Genomic DNA, 18,071 nt, shown 5'->3' with positions numbered 1-18,071 from the left:
TGGATAGATGCACTTTTATCATGGATGGATGCACTTTTACGATGGATAGATTTTTTTGAGCTTCAAACTGTTGGTTGCAATTCACTGCCATTATCCAGCTAGGAAGAGCCAGGACATTTTTTAATATAACTATGATTGTATTCGTCTGAAAGAAGAATATCATATACACCGAGGATGGCTTCGGGGTGAGTAAATCATGGGGTAATTTTCATTTTAAAGTGAACTACTCCTTTAAAGCATCTCTTGCCTGTTGTCGAGGTGTCTGGCACCACCACGGGTCTCAGTCTCTGCACCAGTGACGTGTACTTCTCCCGCAGCGGCACGCGAACAGACTCGCTCTCGTCAGGAAACACTCTCGCTAGAGTTTCTGCTGTCTGAACATCAGAAATGACACCTGAGTTTGAGTCACTGAGTCAGGCGCTAAAGTACTGTGATGTATCAGATACAGTTATTCAGATTAGACTTTGATATTTACTACGATTGTTTTTTGGACACGTAATGTCATTGTATTGTCCAAGAGTTAGTTAGTAGCCTTTATTTAACTAGGTTAAATATATAAAGTATATAAAGATTACTAACACTAACTAACTCCCAAAGAATAGTGAAATAGAATTTCAAAGTGGTCAAATAAATGTTACAAACTAAGTCCCAAATAATACTAAGACATTACAATGATTCATGTACAAAAATTACTAACATGTTAGTTGGTTAGTTATATTTTTCAACCTGGTTAGTTATATTTTTCAACCTGGTTAAAGGCTACTAACTAACTCCAAAAAAATACTAAGACATTACAATGTTGCATGTCAAAAAAACTACTAACATGTTTGTTAGTTAGTTAGCTATATATTTTAACCTGGTTAAAGGTTACCAACTAACTCCCAAAAAATACCAAGACATTACAATGGTGCATGTCCAAACACTACTAGTTAGTTAGTTAGTTAGTTTTATCCTGGTTAAATTAAGGTCCTAACTAACTCCCAAAGAATATCAAAACATTACAACTGTACATGTCCAAAAAATTACAAAAATGTAAAGTTAGTTAGTAACCTTTATTTTTGTCACAAAAAGACAAGCCTTAAGTATCCTCAATGAGTTTAGATTAGTGATATATGTTATTACCACATGACTGGGTGGCAGTTCGGACACCAGGCTGAGCACTAAGTCCTGCAGGGCTTCCTCTGCGTTCATGAACCGGCAGAACGGCAGGAGTCGGCGAGCCCAACACAGAGCCTCAACACACACATCTGACACACTCAAGTCACTGACCTGAGTCACAAACACATGGATAGACATCTCACATCTTTGCAACATTCTGCGGTTCATTGTGTGTTCATGTTAGTTCACAGTGCATTAACTAATGTTAACAAATACAACCTTAAGCCGGATGCACACTATTTGGCCAAATTTTGCAAATCCTAAAAGATTCCTCTGATCCTAGGCTAAAATCTAAAAGTCTTTATCGGCACCGTCTGCCGATTAATGACCGTTGCGATCAAATTTTTCCTCAGACGAAATTCTGGCAGGGTCAGAAGATTTGACTCTCAGTCCTGCGGTGAGTTCTCCTACAACGACCATCAAATTGTCTTCGTTTTTCAAGACAAGCCATGACCAAAATAGACGTTAGAGATTTCTTTGTAGCCACCGTTTCAATCCCGCGTGTAATTTTGGCTTACTTGCTAATGCAGCTCACATCACCGAACGTGTCATTGATTGATGATGTAAAACTCTGGACAAGTTTTCTTGCGTGCATCCGTTTTTAACACGTCTTGACCAAGCGTGCCGCACAAGCCCTGAAAACTGAAGCCAAAACGTCTCGATCGCCTCCCGGTGGCTGGTCCCAGTATAGCTCATAAACCCAGAGTCTCGATCGCCTCCTGGTGGCTGGTCCCAGTATAGCTCATAAACCCAGAGTCTCGATCGCCCCCCGGTGGCTGGTCCCAGTATAGCTCATAAACCCAGAGTCTCGATCGCCCCCCGGTGGCAGGTCCCAGTATAGCTCATAAACCCAGAGTCTCGATCGCCCCCCGGTGGCTGGTCCCAGTATAGCTCATAAACCCAGAGTCTCGATCACCCCCCGGTGGCTGGTCCCAGTATAGCTCATAAACCCAGTGTCTCGATCGCCCCCCGGTGGCTGGTCCCAGTATAGCTCATAAACCCAGAGTCTCGATCGCCTCCCGGTGGCTGGTCCCAGTATAGCTCATAAACCCAGAGTCTCGATCGCCTCCCGGTGGCTGGTCCCAGTATAGCTCATAAACCCAGAGTCTCGATCGCCTCCCGGTGGCTGGTCCCAGTATAGCTCATAAACCCAGAGTCTCGATCGCCCCCCGGTGGCAGGTCCCAGTATAGCTCATAAACCCAGAGTCTCGATCACCCCCCGGTGGCTGGTCCCAGTATAGCTCATAAACCCAGAGTCTCGATCGCCCCCCGGTGGCAGGTCCCAGTATAGCTCATAAACCCAGAGTCTCGATCGCCCCCCGGTGGCAGGTCCCAGTATAGCTCATAAACCCAGTGTCTCGATCGCCCCCTGGTGGCTGGTCCCAGTATAGCTCATAAACCCAGTGTCTCGAATCGCCCCCCGGTGGCAGGTCCCAGTATAGCTCATAAACCCAGAGTCTCGATCGCCCCCCGGTGGCTGGTCCCAGTATAGCTCATAAACCCAGAGTCTCGATCACCCCCCGGTGGCTGGTCCCAGTATAGCTCATAAACCCAGTGTCTCGATCGCCCCCCGGTGGCTGGTCCCATTATAGCTCATAAACCCAGTGTCTCGATCGCCCCCCGGTGGCAGGTCCCAGTATAGCTCATAAACCCAGAGTCTCGATCGCCTCCCGGTTGCTGGTCCCAGTATAGCTCATAAACCCAGAGTCTCGATCGCCCCCCGGTGGCTGGTCCCAGTATAGCTCATAAACCCAGTGTCTCGATCGCCCCCCGGTGGCTGGTCCCAGTATAGCTCATAAACCCAGAGTCTCACTCGCCCCCCGGTGGCTGGTCCCAGTATAGCTCATAAACCCAGAGTCTCGATCGCCCCCCCGGTGGCTGGTCCCAGTATAGCTCATAAACCCAGTGTCTCGATCGCCTCCCGGTGGCCGGTCCCAGTATAACTCATAAACCCCCGCCTCCCTGTGTTATTCAACGGGACGTGAGACCAACTAAACAATTAAATTACACTTCAAATATCTTTTTTCCAAATATGGTTTCTGTCATTTACTGTAGTTTTTATCACGCTGATGTAAGTTCAAGTGTTTGTTTTTAAAATAAGTTTGTTTTTAGTTAGTTATTTGATGCGGTGGTGTGACGTCATGATTGACAGCTGTGATTGACAGGTTCTCTGAGCGAAGTAGTCACTGAAGCACCAACAGACTTTCTTCTGGATCTTCGGATGACTGAGGAGATTGGAGCTTTAAATTGAATATCTAAATTTCTATAATTAATTTAAAAAAGTGCCGGAGCGTGTGCTTGCGATTGATTCTGCGAGAGTGGGGGCGGGGCCTTGATTTCGCGGCTTTACTTCTGGCTCACTCTTGCGCAGGTCTGGTCCCGAGATCGCTTCTGCGCAGACTCAAGTTCCAAGATGTCAGCGCCATATCGGGACACTGGCGGCTTCACTTCTGACCAATGGAAGAGAGCGAAGGGGCGTCATCCATGTTTTTTTACAGTCTTGACTGTCGTAGAGTCTGACATTAATGACAACTGAGATCTTGGTGTGACATGGCTTACAGCGAGGATCATGTTCGTACAGTCTGACAAGCAACAATCGTAAAGCACTATAATAAATCGCACAGTGTGCACCCGGCTTTAGATTTTAATAATGTAGTAAATGTTGAAATTAATATTAACTAAGATTAATAAATGCTGAAGTAGTATTGTTCATTCTTAGTTCGTAGTGAACTAACTAATGAACTTTATTGTAAAGTGTTACCGTTTTCTTTAAGCGCACCTGAGTGTCTTTCTCCCGTTTTCTTGCAGTCTGGTACCTTCGACAGGTAATAGTGAGCTGGTCCCTCACATGGAGCATCCAGCAAAGCGCACACAACTCACGGAAACATGCTGAACAAAGCCACGAAAATCACATAAATACACAAAACTTCAAATGGACACTACTCACTTAAAGTTCTGACAGTTAATTAAATTAAACATACTTATCATGTGCGTGGTGACACCATCCATGTCTTTGCTGGGCCCTGACTGGAAGAACCCACGATGAGTGAAGAATTTTTTCAGTCCATCAGGAATCAATTCGGCTTTGGGTTCGGACACTTTCTTCTGGATCTACCAACAGAAAACAATCAAGAAGATACTTAAAATCTCCATGAAATCAAAATAAACAATTCTTGATTTTTAATTTTTAATGTAATATTGCAGTATTTATCATAAATGATTTATTGGTGCACATCATTATTGTGTTAAATTCATGTTCCTGGTATTCTTGAATCAGAATAACTTCTGATGATGTGGGCGGGGCAACCTGTCACTCACATGAGATCCACCAATAGCAAACCACAACCATCCAATCAAATCCCCACTGACACAATCAAGCCCCGCCCACATTTGTTCTTGTTCCAGAAGCGTTTCACTCGGATAGACATAGGGACGAAATGTCTAGCGCAACTTACCTTTAATGCTAACTTTAAAAGAACATCCAAACATGTTAAAATTTCCTTATAATTTACTCTCCCCACGTCATCCAAGATGTTCATTTTTTCTTTCTTCAGTGGAAAAGTAATGAAGGTTTTTGAGGAACACACTCCAGGGTTTCTCCATATAGTGACTTCAATGGTCCAACGGGTCGAAGGTCCAGATGTGAGTTTCAGTGCAGCTTCAAAGTCTCGACACGATCCAGCCGAGGAATAAGAGTCTGATCTAGACAAACCACCGGACATTTATAACAAAATACACATTTATATACTTTATAACCACAAATGCTCGTCTTGCACGAGCTGTGATGCGACACACATTACGTAATCACGTTGAAAGGTCAAGCGTGACGTAGGCGTAAAATGTAGGATAGGTCGAAAAACTCCATCTCACTTTCTCCTCCAACTTCAAAATCGTCCGAAATCATTGTTTTACCTTTTTTTTTGTGTAAATGCCGTTTGACTTAGTCTTTGCAAGTTCGCTTTATAAACACTGGGTCGGTTCTTCCGCCTACGTCACGCTTGACCTTTCAACCTGATGACGTAATGTGTGTCGCATCACAGCTCGAGCAAGACCAGCATTAGTGGTTATAAAGTATATAAATGTGTATTTTGTTATAAATGTCCGCTGGTTTGTCTAGATCAGACTCTTATTCCTCGGCTGGGATCGTGTCGAGACTTTGAAGCTGCACTGAAACTCACATCTGGACCTTCGACCCGTTGGACCCCATTGAAGTCACTATATGGAGAAAAATCCTGGAACGTTTTCCTCAAAAACCTTCATTTCAACGGCTTGAATGGTCCAAATGTCAGTTTCAGTGGGAAACGGCAAAGAGAGAATCGCACCTTGTTCAGTAAGTGTCTGCAGCGATGCAGGCTGCTGATGTACCACTGCGCGGCGGGCAGAGAACCGTGTGCCGCCCTGAAGATCATCAGAACCTTCTGAACCAGCCCAGAAATCCCACAGCGAGTCTCAGTCTCCAGAACCAGAGCTGGATCTCTCACAGAGTCCTGATGAGATCGAAACACAGCTAAAGACTAGGGCTGTCAACTTTAATCGTTTAGTCGACTAATCGGTCGATGCCGTCTTGGTCGACTGACATTCTCATTGGTCGACCAGTTGCATTTTTTTTTTTTTTTTTACCAATAGAAAGAAATTTTCATTGATTTACTCCTTGATATTTATTCCTTTATAAGCAGTTATATATTACTGTATTCTAAATATAATTAGCCTATGTTTTATCCATGGTTTTATCCCCACTTTAAATGCTGTAATTTAGGCTATTTTGTAACAGCGCCACAGTTTAGCGCACCACGTAGAACACTCGGGAACCGCACCTGTGGCCGCGACCGCATCGCTTCCATAATGAGCGCGCATACCGCGCGCCTACATTTGAAATAACGAACTTGAGCGCGCAAAAGACGCGATATGTGAGCAGTCCCTTTAACGGCTTTATCATGCTGACTCAATAGATTGTGTTTTCTTATGTTTTTGTTTTTATTTGTACACTTGACGCGTTTGAAAATAGCCTAAATAATGTAACAAAACGAAAATAAACCTATATGCCTTCCTACTATACAGCCTATTATTATTAGGATTGTTTTTTAGGCTATTTGGTTTTTTTGTGTTTGTTTTAAAACGCCTAGACAAAAGTTAACCCATAGCTTTGAAAGTAAAGAAGAATATACAGCCTGTATAAACGAGAGCTTTTGATAGGATTTGTCATTATTTGGCAGTTTTAGCAGTTATATTTTTTTGTAGCGTGTGGTGTGGTCAGGTGCGCGATTGTGACTGTCACTATAGACCTAGGACAGAGCTCCTCACTTTGCAGTTAAAAAAAATCACTTGATTTTCAAAGAATTGTATTATTATGATAGTTTTATGTTTTATTGATGTTTTTTCGTTGTTGCTTTTTAAATGCTCTATGACAATTGTTTAAGAAATGTTCAATCAAAATGCAAAACATCTTTTTTTTTCTTTTTTTTGTCGACTGATCGTTGCGCAGGACAGGACTTTGGTCGACTAAGGATTTCTTTGGTTGACTACAGCCCTACTAAAGACACTACTTCTACAACTCTTGAGATCTAGTGATCACGGTCTACTCATTGTGCCTAGATCTAGACTTAAAAAACAAGGCGATCACGCTTTTGCGACAAAACTTTGGAACAGTCTACCTCTCTACATTAATAATTCATTACATTTACAGGTGAAACTCGAAAAATCGTAAATGCAAAAGTTAATTTATTTCAGTAATTCAACTTAAAAGATGAAACTAATATATTATATAGACTCATTACATCCAAAGTAAGATATTTCAAGCCTTTATTCGTTTATAATTGTGATGATTATGGTTCACAGCTTATGAAAACCCTAAATTCAAAATTAGAATATTGTGAAAAGGTTTTCATAAGCTGTAAGCCATAATCATCAAAATTATAACAAATAAAGGCTTGAAATATCTCACTTTGCATGTAATGAGTCTATATAATATATTAGTTTCATCTTTTAAGTTGAATTACTGAAATAAATTCAAAACTTTTGCACGATATTCTAATTTTTCACCTGTATATTGATAGCACTTTTCTTGGCACTCAAAGCGCACATTAGATTAGCTCCCTTTAAAGACTGATTTATTCTCTTTGGCTTTTAATACTCCTTGATTTAGGTACGATTATTGTTTATCTATTTTTGTGTGTTACTTTATTTTTAATATCTTATTCTGTCCTGTATAGCACTTTGGCCAGCCTTGGTTGTATTGTCAACATTGTATTGTAAGATGAGAAGGACATGACAGAGATAGACGTGACAGTCGGCCGTCTCTGTGTGTGTGAGCGACCTGTGTGTTTGGTGAAGGCTGTGGACAGTACAGAGGAGGAGCGGGCAGGTAAAACGCAGGAGGAACCAGCGCAGGAAGTGATGTCGCTCGCTCTTTGGCTGCGTTCATCAGTCGTGTTAAAGGCTGAGAGACGACGTTCACCTCCGCCATGACGGACGCCCTCAGGATCTCCTGCACTGAGACTTGAAGCAGATCCACGTCCTCAACACTCACTGCGTCTAAAGGAGAGACAAACAAGCAGCATATTGCAATATTGAAATATATTGTATTATATTATATATCAATTTTAGTAATTTTTCTATGTGCTTGTTATTTTTATTCGTTTTTTATATTTGTATATTATTTATCTTTAATTTATTTTGTTTCCGTTCTGAGTCATTTTAGTACTTCAGCATAAACTCATTTTATTTAGTTGCCAAAGTAACATTTCAAATTTTCAATTAAGTTTTTTTTTTAGGTTAAAGTGTTTCATCTAATATTTATACTTATTTAAATATTTAATTTTTCTAACCTAAATGCTCTTTTTAGGGCCCAAGCCCAAAGGGCGAAGGCCCTATTGTTTTCCTTAGGATTATTTATTATTATTATTATTATTATTATTATTATTATTATTATTATTATTATTTTTCTGCTACCTTTTGGACACTTTTGGAGGCCTTAACATGCTCAAAAACTCCTGAAACTTTGCACACATGTCAGAACCCGCGGCCATCAGGGCCGGGCTGAAGATGGTACCCGGGCGTGGCAGGGGGGCTCGACAGCGCCCCCTGGAACGGGGTCCGAAAACATGGTCCATAAATCAAACACGCTTGCATGTAATAATATGAAACTCGGTACACATGTAGATCTCCTCGTTTCATATATACTTCACACTCTTACTTTTTACCCCAGCCCAACAGGAAGTCGGCTATTTAGGGTTGTTGGTAAAACACACGCAATGGAATGTGAAATACTCCTCCTAGAGAATTCAAACAAACGGCACGAAACTCGGTCAGCATGAAGTCAAGACATTGAGGATGAAAGTTTGCGAGGGGATTTTTGATATCTCGAACGGTTTGGCCGTGGCGAGGAAACGAATTTATGGCGAGAAACAACAAACAAGAAGTGCGTTATAACTTCTGCATACATTAACTGATCTTGATGAAACTTCAGCAGTGTGATCGCTGTAAGAGGCCGATCACATGGATGTGACTATTGTGAGTCAAAGTTATAGCGCCACCAACTGGCAGCAGGAAGTGTGTCACTTTCTCAATGCTTTTGACAAAAGTGGGGGGGTTAGTTTTATCTACAGTAACAAAACTCGATATGTATATTGTACTCTTCGAGCCGGACAACTTTCTAATTTACCGTAATTAGCTACGACCAACAGGAAGTCAGATATTTTGGTTTGAATGTGGATTTCAGATTCTGAGTTTTTAGCTACTCCTCCTAAGTAGTTTATTTTATTCATGCCAAACTTTTTCAACATGATGAAAATACATTGAAGATGCTAAATTGTGAACAGATATTGAATATCTCAAACGGTTTTGCTATGGTTGAGGGATTCAAGTAATGTCAAAAAAAGAATCAGGGCATGTCTCATATCTTTCTAAAATGTAATTATACACCATTTATTTTTATATAAAATTATACAAATATTAGAACTAAACCCATTTTATTCCTTTTTTTCAATTTAAGAATTATTTTTAAGTTTAAAAACAGCCAGAATGGTTGTTTAGTCAAAAATAATAATAATCCAAATCATATATAGTGCTATACTGCCCTCTTGTGTTCAAAATCAGGTAGGCCTATTGAATTTATAAATATTTATATATTAGGGATGTTACTATGGGAATATTTTCCCACCGGTTAATCAACGTGTGATTGTGTAAACCAATTGTGTAAACCTCCCGCTGGGGGGTTTAAAAACACTAACTTGAAAGCGAAAGTATAATATGGACGTCCGCACAGACATTGAAATGGTGGCGCTCGAATGAATTCCTATGGAAGTAGAAATTAACTAAACGTTCGCTCTGTTCTGCTCGCTCGTCGCCATGGACGCGCACCATTATGAATGCCAGTGCAGCCGCATACTTTTCAGTGCCACTAAAATTAGTGCAATTTCGGGGGCCGATTGCTTGAATTGTGAGTTCAATAGTCTATTATTTTTCACGGAAAACACAACAATAAAAGAGTACAATGACAGATTCGCTTAAATAGGCGTTTTTACATAAAATAGCCTATTCCATCATCATCTTTTCAGTCAGCTCTTCACTCTCGTGATTAATGAAATTTGACTCCTGTTGCTGATATTTGCTGCAACTTTCGTTCAGCTCACAATTTAGTAAGCAAACACGTTTCAAATGTGTTTTTATTTTATTTTTGTGTATGTGTGTGTATATGTATGTATATATATAAATATAGCTTATGTTTCAAATATGAGTTAATTAACAATCGTTGGAAAGAATGATACTTTTAAACATAACACTAAACCGTCATTAGGTGTCGCCAGGCGACCGTCTTAATGAGCGAGTCATTGATTCATTCGTTTGAACGACTGAGTCATTCATGAATGAGATAGATGTTTATGGATTGATTGGTCATTGAATCTTTGAGTCAACCGATTCGTTCAAAATGCTGAATCATTCAGTAATGAGAACGCGTTGCTGTGAGATGCGCGATGGTTCTGCTGTGATCTTTGTTTAACTATTTTCGCTGCTGAAACAGAAAAAAAGTCAATATTGCATGTAAAATGTAAGTGATTTGACTTGTGTGTGTGTGTGTGTGTGATTGTGTGTGTGATTGTGTCTGTTACAGTGATAAGAGTTTAACCCTTGTTAAACTTTAGGCCTTGTCTTTTTGGATATATATCTTTTTATATTAAAAAATAGTCATACAACCCATATATTTTAAATGTATTGTTTGCTTTAAATTACATTAAGATTGTATGTTTGGTAATTGAACCTGAATGAATTTTAAATGAATGTGCTATATTTCAGATCATATATTTGTTTTCCTTAAAATTTGAACTAACACTAACTTTATTCTCATCTGAATGATAGATTATTTATTTCTGTATAAAATAAAAACACATTTGATTTTTCTTTTTTAATCAATGTAGAATGTGTAACTGAAAAAATAAACAGATTAGGGCTCTGTTTGATGACAAGAAATGAAAACCAATGCGATATGATGAATGTCCAAAAGATGGCTCCCACAGACTGTTTTTAAATAGGATTGTTTGATATTTTTTGCTTTTAAACTGTGTGTGTGTGTGTGTGTGTAAGAGATTTTGGTTGGGTGACAGTTGTAGTTTACAGTTTGACAAGAGTTTATAGCTTGACAAAAGCACAATGTTGTGTTTTATTGCAAGTGTACACAAATATAAGTAAACACTTTGCAGTTTGAATAATGTCCTGTATGAACAAAAGGACGGAGTATGTTTTTATGTCTACATTGTTCAATTACGCCACACACACACACACACACACACACAAACACACACACACACACACACACACACACACACACACACACACACACAAACACTATTTTTCTAATCAGATCAGGCAAGTAATATTCTGTCTTGTCTCTTAAAAAAACAATATATATATATTTATGTATATATATATATATTTATATATATATGTGTGTGTGTGTGTGTGTGTGTTTGTGTGTGTATATATATAAATATAGCTGCGAGCAGCGATGAAAGGGCCAAAGCCGGCGGCACCGCCACCCCGGTTATAGCGCCACCAACTGGCAGCAGGAAGTCTGTCACTTTCAAAAAGCTTTGAAATCACCTGATTGCTTCAAACTTCACTACTATGATGTAAACACACGGCAGATGTAGACCTGGATGTAGACCTGACCTTTCAGAAGGTTGCTCTCGCATACTTTGTGGTTGATATGTGCCCTCAATGCACACTTTTGCAGAGCCCACACTGATACAAGCTCTACAGCACACTTCTTTTCGACAGTCAAAGCAGGGTTACGTTTTTGCACGTCGTGCACAATAACCCTAAAGGCACCAGGGTGGCGGTGCCACCGGCTTTATATATATATATATATATATATATATATATATATATATATATATATATATATATATATATATATATATATATATATAAATATAGCTGCGAGCAGCGATTACGGGCCAAAGCCGGTGGTACCGCCACCCCGGTGCCTTTAGGTAACTAAAGGCACCGGGGTTGCGGTGCCACCGGCTTGGGCCCGTAATCGCTGCTCGCAGCTATATTTTATTATTATTATTATTATTTTACTACCTTTTGGGCACTTTTGGGGGCCTTAACGTGCTCGAAAACTCTTGAAACTTTGCACACATCTCAGAACCCGCGGCCATCAGGGCCGGGCTGAAGCTGGTACCCGGGCGTGGCAGGGGGGCTCGACAGCGCCCCCTGGAACGGGGTTTGAACACTTGGTCCATAAATCAAACACGCTTGCATGTAATAATATGAAACTCAGTACACATATAGATCTCATCGGTTCATATATACTTCATGCTCTTACTTTTTACCCCAGCCCAACAGGAAGTCGGCTATTAAGGGTTGTTTGGAAAACACATGCAATGGAATGTGAAATACTCCTCCTAGGGAATTCAAACACACGGCACGAAACTCGGTCAGCATGAAGTCAAGACACTGAGGATGAAAAATTGCCAGGGGATTTTTGATATCTCGAACGGTTCGGCCGTGGCGAGTAAACGAAATTATGGCGAGAAACGTGAAACAGGAAGTGTGTTATAACTACTGCATACATTAACTAATCTCGATGAAACTTCAGCAGTGTGTTCGTTGTAAGAGCCCGATCACATGGATGTGACTATTGTGAGTCAAAGTTATAGCGCCACCAACTGGCAGCAGGAAGTGTGTCACTTTCAAAATGCTTTTAAATCACCCTCTTATTTTTACCCGATTTGCTTCAAACTTCATGTGCATAATGTAGACACACGCCAGATGTAGACCTGTGAAAGGATTATTGATATCTTAGATACTGTTGCCATGGCAATGCATCAAACATTAATATTCCTTTTTTTAAGCTTTTTCATGCTTTTTTATGCTTTCGGGCACTTTTGGGGTTCTTAACGTGCTCGAAAACTCTTGAAACTTTGCACACAGGACAAAACCCGCGGCCATCAGGGCCAGGCTGAAGCTGGTACCCGGGCGTGGCAGGGGGGCTCGACAGCGCCCCCTTGAACGGGTCAGACAATTTGGTCCATATATCCAACACGCTTTACCCTATTTGCTTCAAACTTGATGTGTATAATGTAGACACAAGCCAGATGTAGACCTGTGAAAGGATTGTTGATATCTTAGATGCTGTTGCCGTGACAACGCATCAAACTTTAATATTCTTTTTGGATACTTTTGAGATTCTTAGCGCACTTTTGGGGCCCTTAACATGCTCAAAAACTCTTGAAACTTTGCACACGGGTCAGAAACCGCGGCCATCAGGGCCGGGCTGAAGCTGGTACCCGGGCGTGGCAGGGGGGCTCGACAGCGCCCCCTGGAATGGGGTCCTAAAACTTGGTCCATAAATCAAACAGGCTTTACCCGATTTGCTTCAAACTTGATGTGTATAATGTAGACACACGCCAGATTTAGACCTGTGAAAGGATTGTTGATATCTTAGATGCTGTTGCCGTGACAACGCATCAAACTTTAATATTCTTTTTGGATACTTTTGAGACTCTCAGCGCACTTTGGGGGCCCTTAACGTGCTCAAAAACTCTTGAAACTTTGCACACGGGTCAGAACCCGTGGCCATCAGGGCCGGGCTGAAGCTGGTACCCGGGCGTGGCAAGGGGGCTCGACAGCGCCCCCTGGAACGGGGTCCGAAAACTTGGTCCATAAATCAAACACGCTTGAATGTAATAATATGAAACTCGGTACACATATAGATCTCATCGATTCATATATCCTTTGTACTTTTACTTTTTACCCCAGCCCAACAGGAAGTCGGCTATTATGGTTTGTTTGGAAGCGTATGCCCCTGGAATTCGATATACTCCTCCTAGAGAATTCAACCAATCGCCACGAAACTCGGTCAGCATGAAGTCAAGACATTGAGGATGAAAAGTTGCCAGGGGATTTTTGATATCTCGAACGGTTTGGCCGTGGCGAGGAAACGAATTTATGGCGAATAAAGGAAACAGGAAGTGTGTTATAACTTCTGCATACATTAACTGATCTTGATGAAACTTCAGCAGTGTGTTCGCTGTAAGAGTCCGATCACATGGATGTGACTATTGTGAGTCAAAGTTATAGGGCCACCAACTGGCAGCAGGAAGTGTGTCACTTCCTAAAGGCTTTGAAATCACCCTCTTATTTTTACCCAATTTGCTTCAAACTTTATGTGTATAATGTAGACACACGGCAGATGTAGACCTGAGAAAGGATTATTGATATCTTAGATACTGTTGCCGTGGCAACGCATCAAACTTTATTATTCTTTGTTGATGCTTTTGAGACTCTTAACATACTTGAAATTGCATGAAACCCGACAGACACATCACATTTATTAGACAGTAGACATGTGCAGAGTTTCAGAAACGGGCATGGTGAGAGCAATTAGAGAATAATGTTTAAGTTTAAAAACAGCCAGAATGGTTGTTTAGTCAAAAAAATTTTTTTCCCAAATCATACATAGTGTTATACTGCCCTCTTGTGTTCAAAATCAGGTAAAAAGCTAAAGTAAAATAAGGACGTCTGCACAATTCATTAATAATGGTGCAGAGTAGAGTGAGCTTTTTCAATTAATTCCTATGGAAGTAGGAATGAACTAAACAACGTTCGCTCTGTTCTGCTCGTCCCTCACCGTGGGCGCGCAGAGTTATGAATGCCCGTGCAGCCGTGAGCATTTTAGTTTCATTTTAAAATTAGCGCCATTTCGGGGGACGTATTACTTTAATTTATTTAACAAAAACACAATGTTGTGTTTTATTGCGAGTGTACACAAATATAAGTAAACACTTTGACGTTTGAATGATGTCCTGTATGAAGAAAATGACGGAGTATGTTTCACTGTTCAATCGCGCTGAGCCACCCAGACCCCCACACACACACTGACACACACACACACACACACACAAACACACACACACACACACACACAATAATAAAACATTCAACCTAACATATACAAATTACACTGCTATGTTGAAATAGTCAGTAGTACAATTTGTATCATTCACAGTAAGCACCGCTCCACTGTGATTTTTCCAAGCACATTTTTGCACAAGTGAAGAGGATGATTTTTTCCGTCGATATTGGAACGTGAGTGAAGTACAAAGCCTGTAATAAAGAATAGTTTAGCATCCAAATACATCGCAAATGTTGCAACATTTAGATTCTAAAGAGAGATTTACGTGAGCCTAACACCACTTACTTTTACTTTTGTTTTAAATTATTTCGTTTTGGCTTTATTATAGTTATTTTTTTATTCGTGTTCTGTTCTGAATATCATTAAATTTAAAGGATTTGTTGTGGAATATTTTGAGTGTATAATCAAATAACACTAAACCGTCACTAGGTGTCGCCAGGCGACCGTCTTAATGAGCGGGTGCTGAAACAGAAAAAAGTCAATATTGCATATAAAATGTAAGTGATTTGACTTGTGTGTGTGTCTGTGTCTGTGTCTGTGTGTGTGTGTGTGTGTGTGTGTATGATTGTGTCTGTTACAGTGATTGTTTAACCCTTGTTAAAGTTTAGGCCTTGTCTTTTTGGATATATATCTTTTTATATAAAAAAAATAGGCATACAACCCATATATTTTAAATGTATTGTTTAGGCCTTGTCTTTTTGGATATATATCTTTTTATATAAAAAAAATAGGCATACAACCCATATATTTTAAATGTATTGTTTGCTTTAAATTACATTAAGATTTGTATGTTTGGTAATTGAACCTGAATGAATTTTAAATGAATGTGCTATATTTCAGAGTTTTCCTTAAAATTTGAACTAACACTAACTTTATTCTCATCTGAATGATAGATTATTTATTTCTGTATAAAATAAAAAAGAGATTTTGGTTGGGTGACAGTTGTAGTTTACAGTTTGACAAAAGCACAATGTTGTGTTTTATTGCGATTGTTCACAAATATAAGTAAACACTTTACAGTTTGAATAATGTCCTGTATGAACAAAAGGAGTATGTTTTTATGTCTACATTGTTCAATCACGTTTCACACACACACACACACACACACACACACACACACACACACACACACACACAAACTTTTTTTCTAATCAGATCAGGCAAGTAATATTCTGTCTTGGCACAATTGATTTAACTTTCATAACTTATTTCATGTGTCCATTAAGTCCATGAGACCGTAGGGTGTCTCATTTTTCATTTTAGGTTTCAGAAGGTTGCTCACGCATACTTTGTGGTTGATATGTGCCCTCAATGCACACTTTTGCAGAGCCCACACCAATGCAAGCTTTACAGCACACATCTCAAAGGTCAAAGCGGAGTTACGATATTGCCCGTCATGCACAGTAACCCTAAAGGCACCGGGGTGGCGGTGCCACCGGCTTGTTTATATATATATATATATATATATAAAGGCACCTCGGTGGCGGTGCCACCGGCTTGTTTATATATATATATATATATATATATATATATATATATATATATAAATATAGCTGCGAGCAGCGATGAAGGGCCAAAGCCGGCGGCACCGCCACTCCGGTGCCTTTAGGTAACTAAAGGCACCGGTGTTGCGGTGCCACCGGCTTGGGCCCGTAATCGCTGCTCGCAGCTATATTTTGTATTGTGCTTAATGTTTGTAAGGTGGTCTTGTAGGTGTTGCCCCATACTTCAACACAATAATTCAGGTAAGGCAACACAAGTGAACAATACAAAATATAAAGTGCTTTTTTACTCAATACATGCCTTGCTTTCCCCATTACTCCAATACTCTGCGCTACTTTTGTTCTGACATATTTAATGTGGGGTTTCCAACAGATTTTGTGATCCAGAATCACACCCAAAAATGTAATCTCGTACACTTTCTATTTTAACATTATTAATCAATACTTTTACTTGTGTATCGGTTTTAAGATTACCAAACAGCATAAGTTTGGTTTTGTCTAAATTTATCGATAATTTATTTAAATCAAACCATATTTTTAACTTATTCATTTCTGCTGAGACCAACTCTAAAAGCTGCTCAAGATTTTCACAAAATATTAGTATCGTCAGCAAAAATCACAAATTTTAAGAGGTTAGTCACCCTACATATGTCATTAATGTACATAATAAATAATTTTATATTTAAGAAAAATGTGTTATTTATATATAAAATATTTATATTTATATAATATAAACTATGTGTGTCTATATATATATATATATATATATGTATATAAATGCAAATATTTCTTAAATAAATACATGCATATGTGTGTATTTATATATACAAAATAATTATACACAGTATATATAATATAATAATTATGTATGTATATATAATTATATACATAAGTTATTAATATATTTCATTTATATATACAGCCTCTCTGGAGAAAACAGTGATGTCATCGTCCAGCTCAGTTCAGTTCTCATATAATGGTGTCAATGCAGGCAGAGCAATAATATTGTTGAATATTAAGTGTCCCAACTAAGCAAGCCAAAAGCGACAGTGGCAAGGAACCAACATTTTTTTTTCACCTTTGTTATCATCCCCTTCAGACCCAAGCATTCGACCCAGTAACTTCTCCAGCTGATCGTGGAATATCCCTGCAGGCTTCAGCTCGGTGGGAAGGTGCAGCTCTCTCCACTGCAGGCTTGAGGACCAAAACATGAGGAATATGGGAAAAACATCACTGTGGCATCTGAAGCGAGGATACCAGACATTCATACACAGTGTTGGGGAAAGTTACTTTGAAAAAGTAATGCATTACAATATTGCATTACTCCCTTAAAAAGTAACTAATTGCATTACATTGTTAAATTTTTAGAAAAGTTACGTTACTTTGGCGTTACTTTTTTTTCCACCTGGGCTTGTTGTAAAGACCCTTTCACACCAAAAGTGAAATAATAAGCCGCTCAAGCAAACCTTTCAGCTGATGCTGTTCTGGATAACGGAAGAATAGGATGCAGGAGAAAAAAGTTTAACACTAATTTACCAATAAAAACAAAAAAAAATCTAGTCATTTTTGCTTATGGTTTAACTGAATCATTGAAGGTCAGAAGCAAGTACATTGGTCAATAAAGTGAGATTAAATGCATAGAAATGTATTTAGTTATTGGAGGTTTGCATAGTATTCTGATTCTGCATTTCACTGATTTTATTCATTTTGAGGAATATTGAATCTTTTTTTGTGCAAGTGAGAGGAGTAAATGCACGCTCACATTTAGTCTAGAACTACAATAACCATCATGTTTACACACAGCGCCTCTGCACTTCGATTTCTCTCAAAATGGGGACAAGAGAGCTGTCAGTCAATAAATGTGAAAAAGTAACTTGTAGGGATGTCACAATATGTTGCAATACAAAAATGCAACAATATGTATTGTGGATAGTGATAATATGTATTGTGTATAGTTAGTGTTAGTCAGTACTACATGGAACTACTATATAACA

At 39.4% G+C, this 18,071-nt stretch overlaps 1 protein-coding gene across 1 annotated transcript in view; it reads right to left on the bottom strand.

Moving 5' to 3' along the window:
• cplane1 (ciliogenesis and planar polarity effector 1) overlaps nt 1-18,071 on the bottom strand; it is an 88,872-nt gene that overhangs the window by 52,093 nt on the left and 18,708 nt on the right. The window contains exons 17-23 of the mRNA XM_056261409.1: nt 17,156-17,271; nt 7,472-7,689; nt 5,481-5,645; nt 4,140-4,269; nt 3,938-4,047; nt 1,123-1,269; nt 248-374 (exon numbers count right to left, since the gene is read on the bottom strand). Of these exons, the coding sequence (XP_056117384.1) occupies nt 248-374; nt 1,123-1,269; nt 3,938-4,047; nt 4,140-4,269; nt 5,481-5,645; nt 7,472-7,689; nt 17,156-17,271 (1,013 nt within the window). The remainder of the gene's footprint in view (nt 1-247; nt 375-1,122; nt 1,270-3,937; nt 4,048-4,139; nt 4,270-5,480; nt 5,646-7,471; nt 7,690-17,155; nt 17,272-18,071) is intronic.

The sequence above is a fragment of the Rhinichthys klamathensis genome, unplaced genomic scaffold, assembly GCF_029890125.1.
Source record: "Rhinichthys klamathensis goyatoka isolate OS25496 unplaced genomic scaffold, OSU_Roscu_1.1 h1tg000182l_1, whole genome shotgun sequence".
Lineage (NCBI taxonomy): Eukaryota > Metazoa > Chordata > Actinopteri > Cypriniformes > Leuciscidae > Rhinichthys > Rhinichthys klamathensis.
Note: the sequence above shows the minus strand (reverse complement) of the source record. Positions and strands in the feature narration are given on the sequence as shown.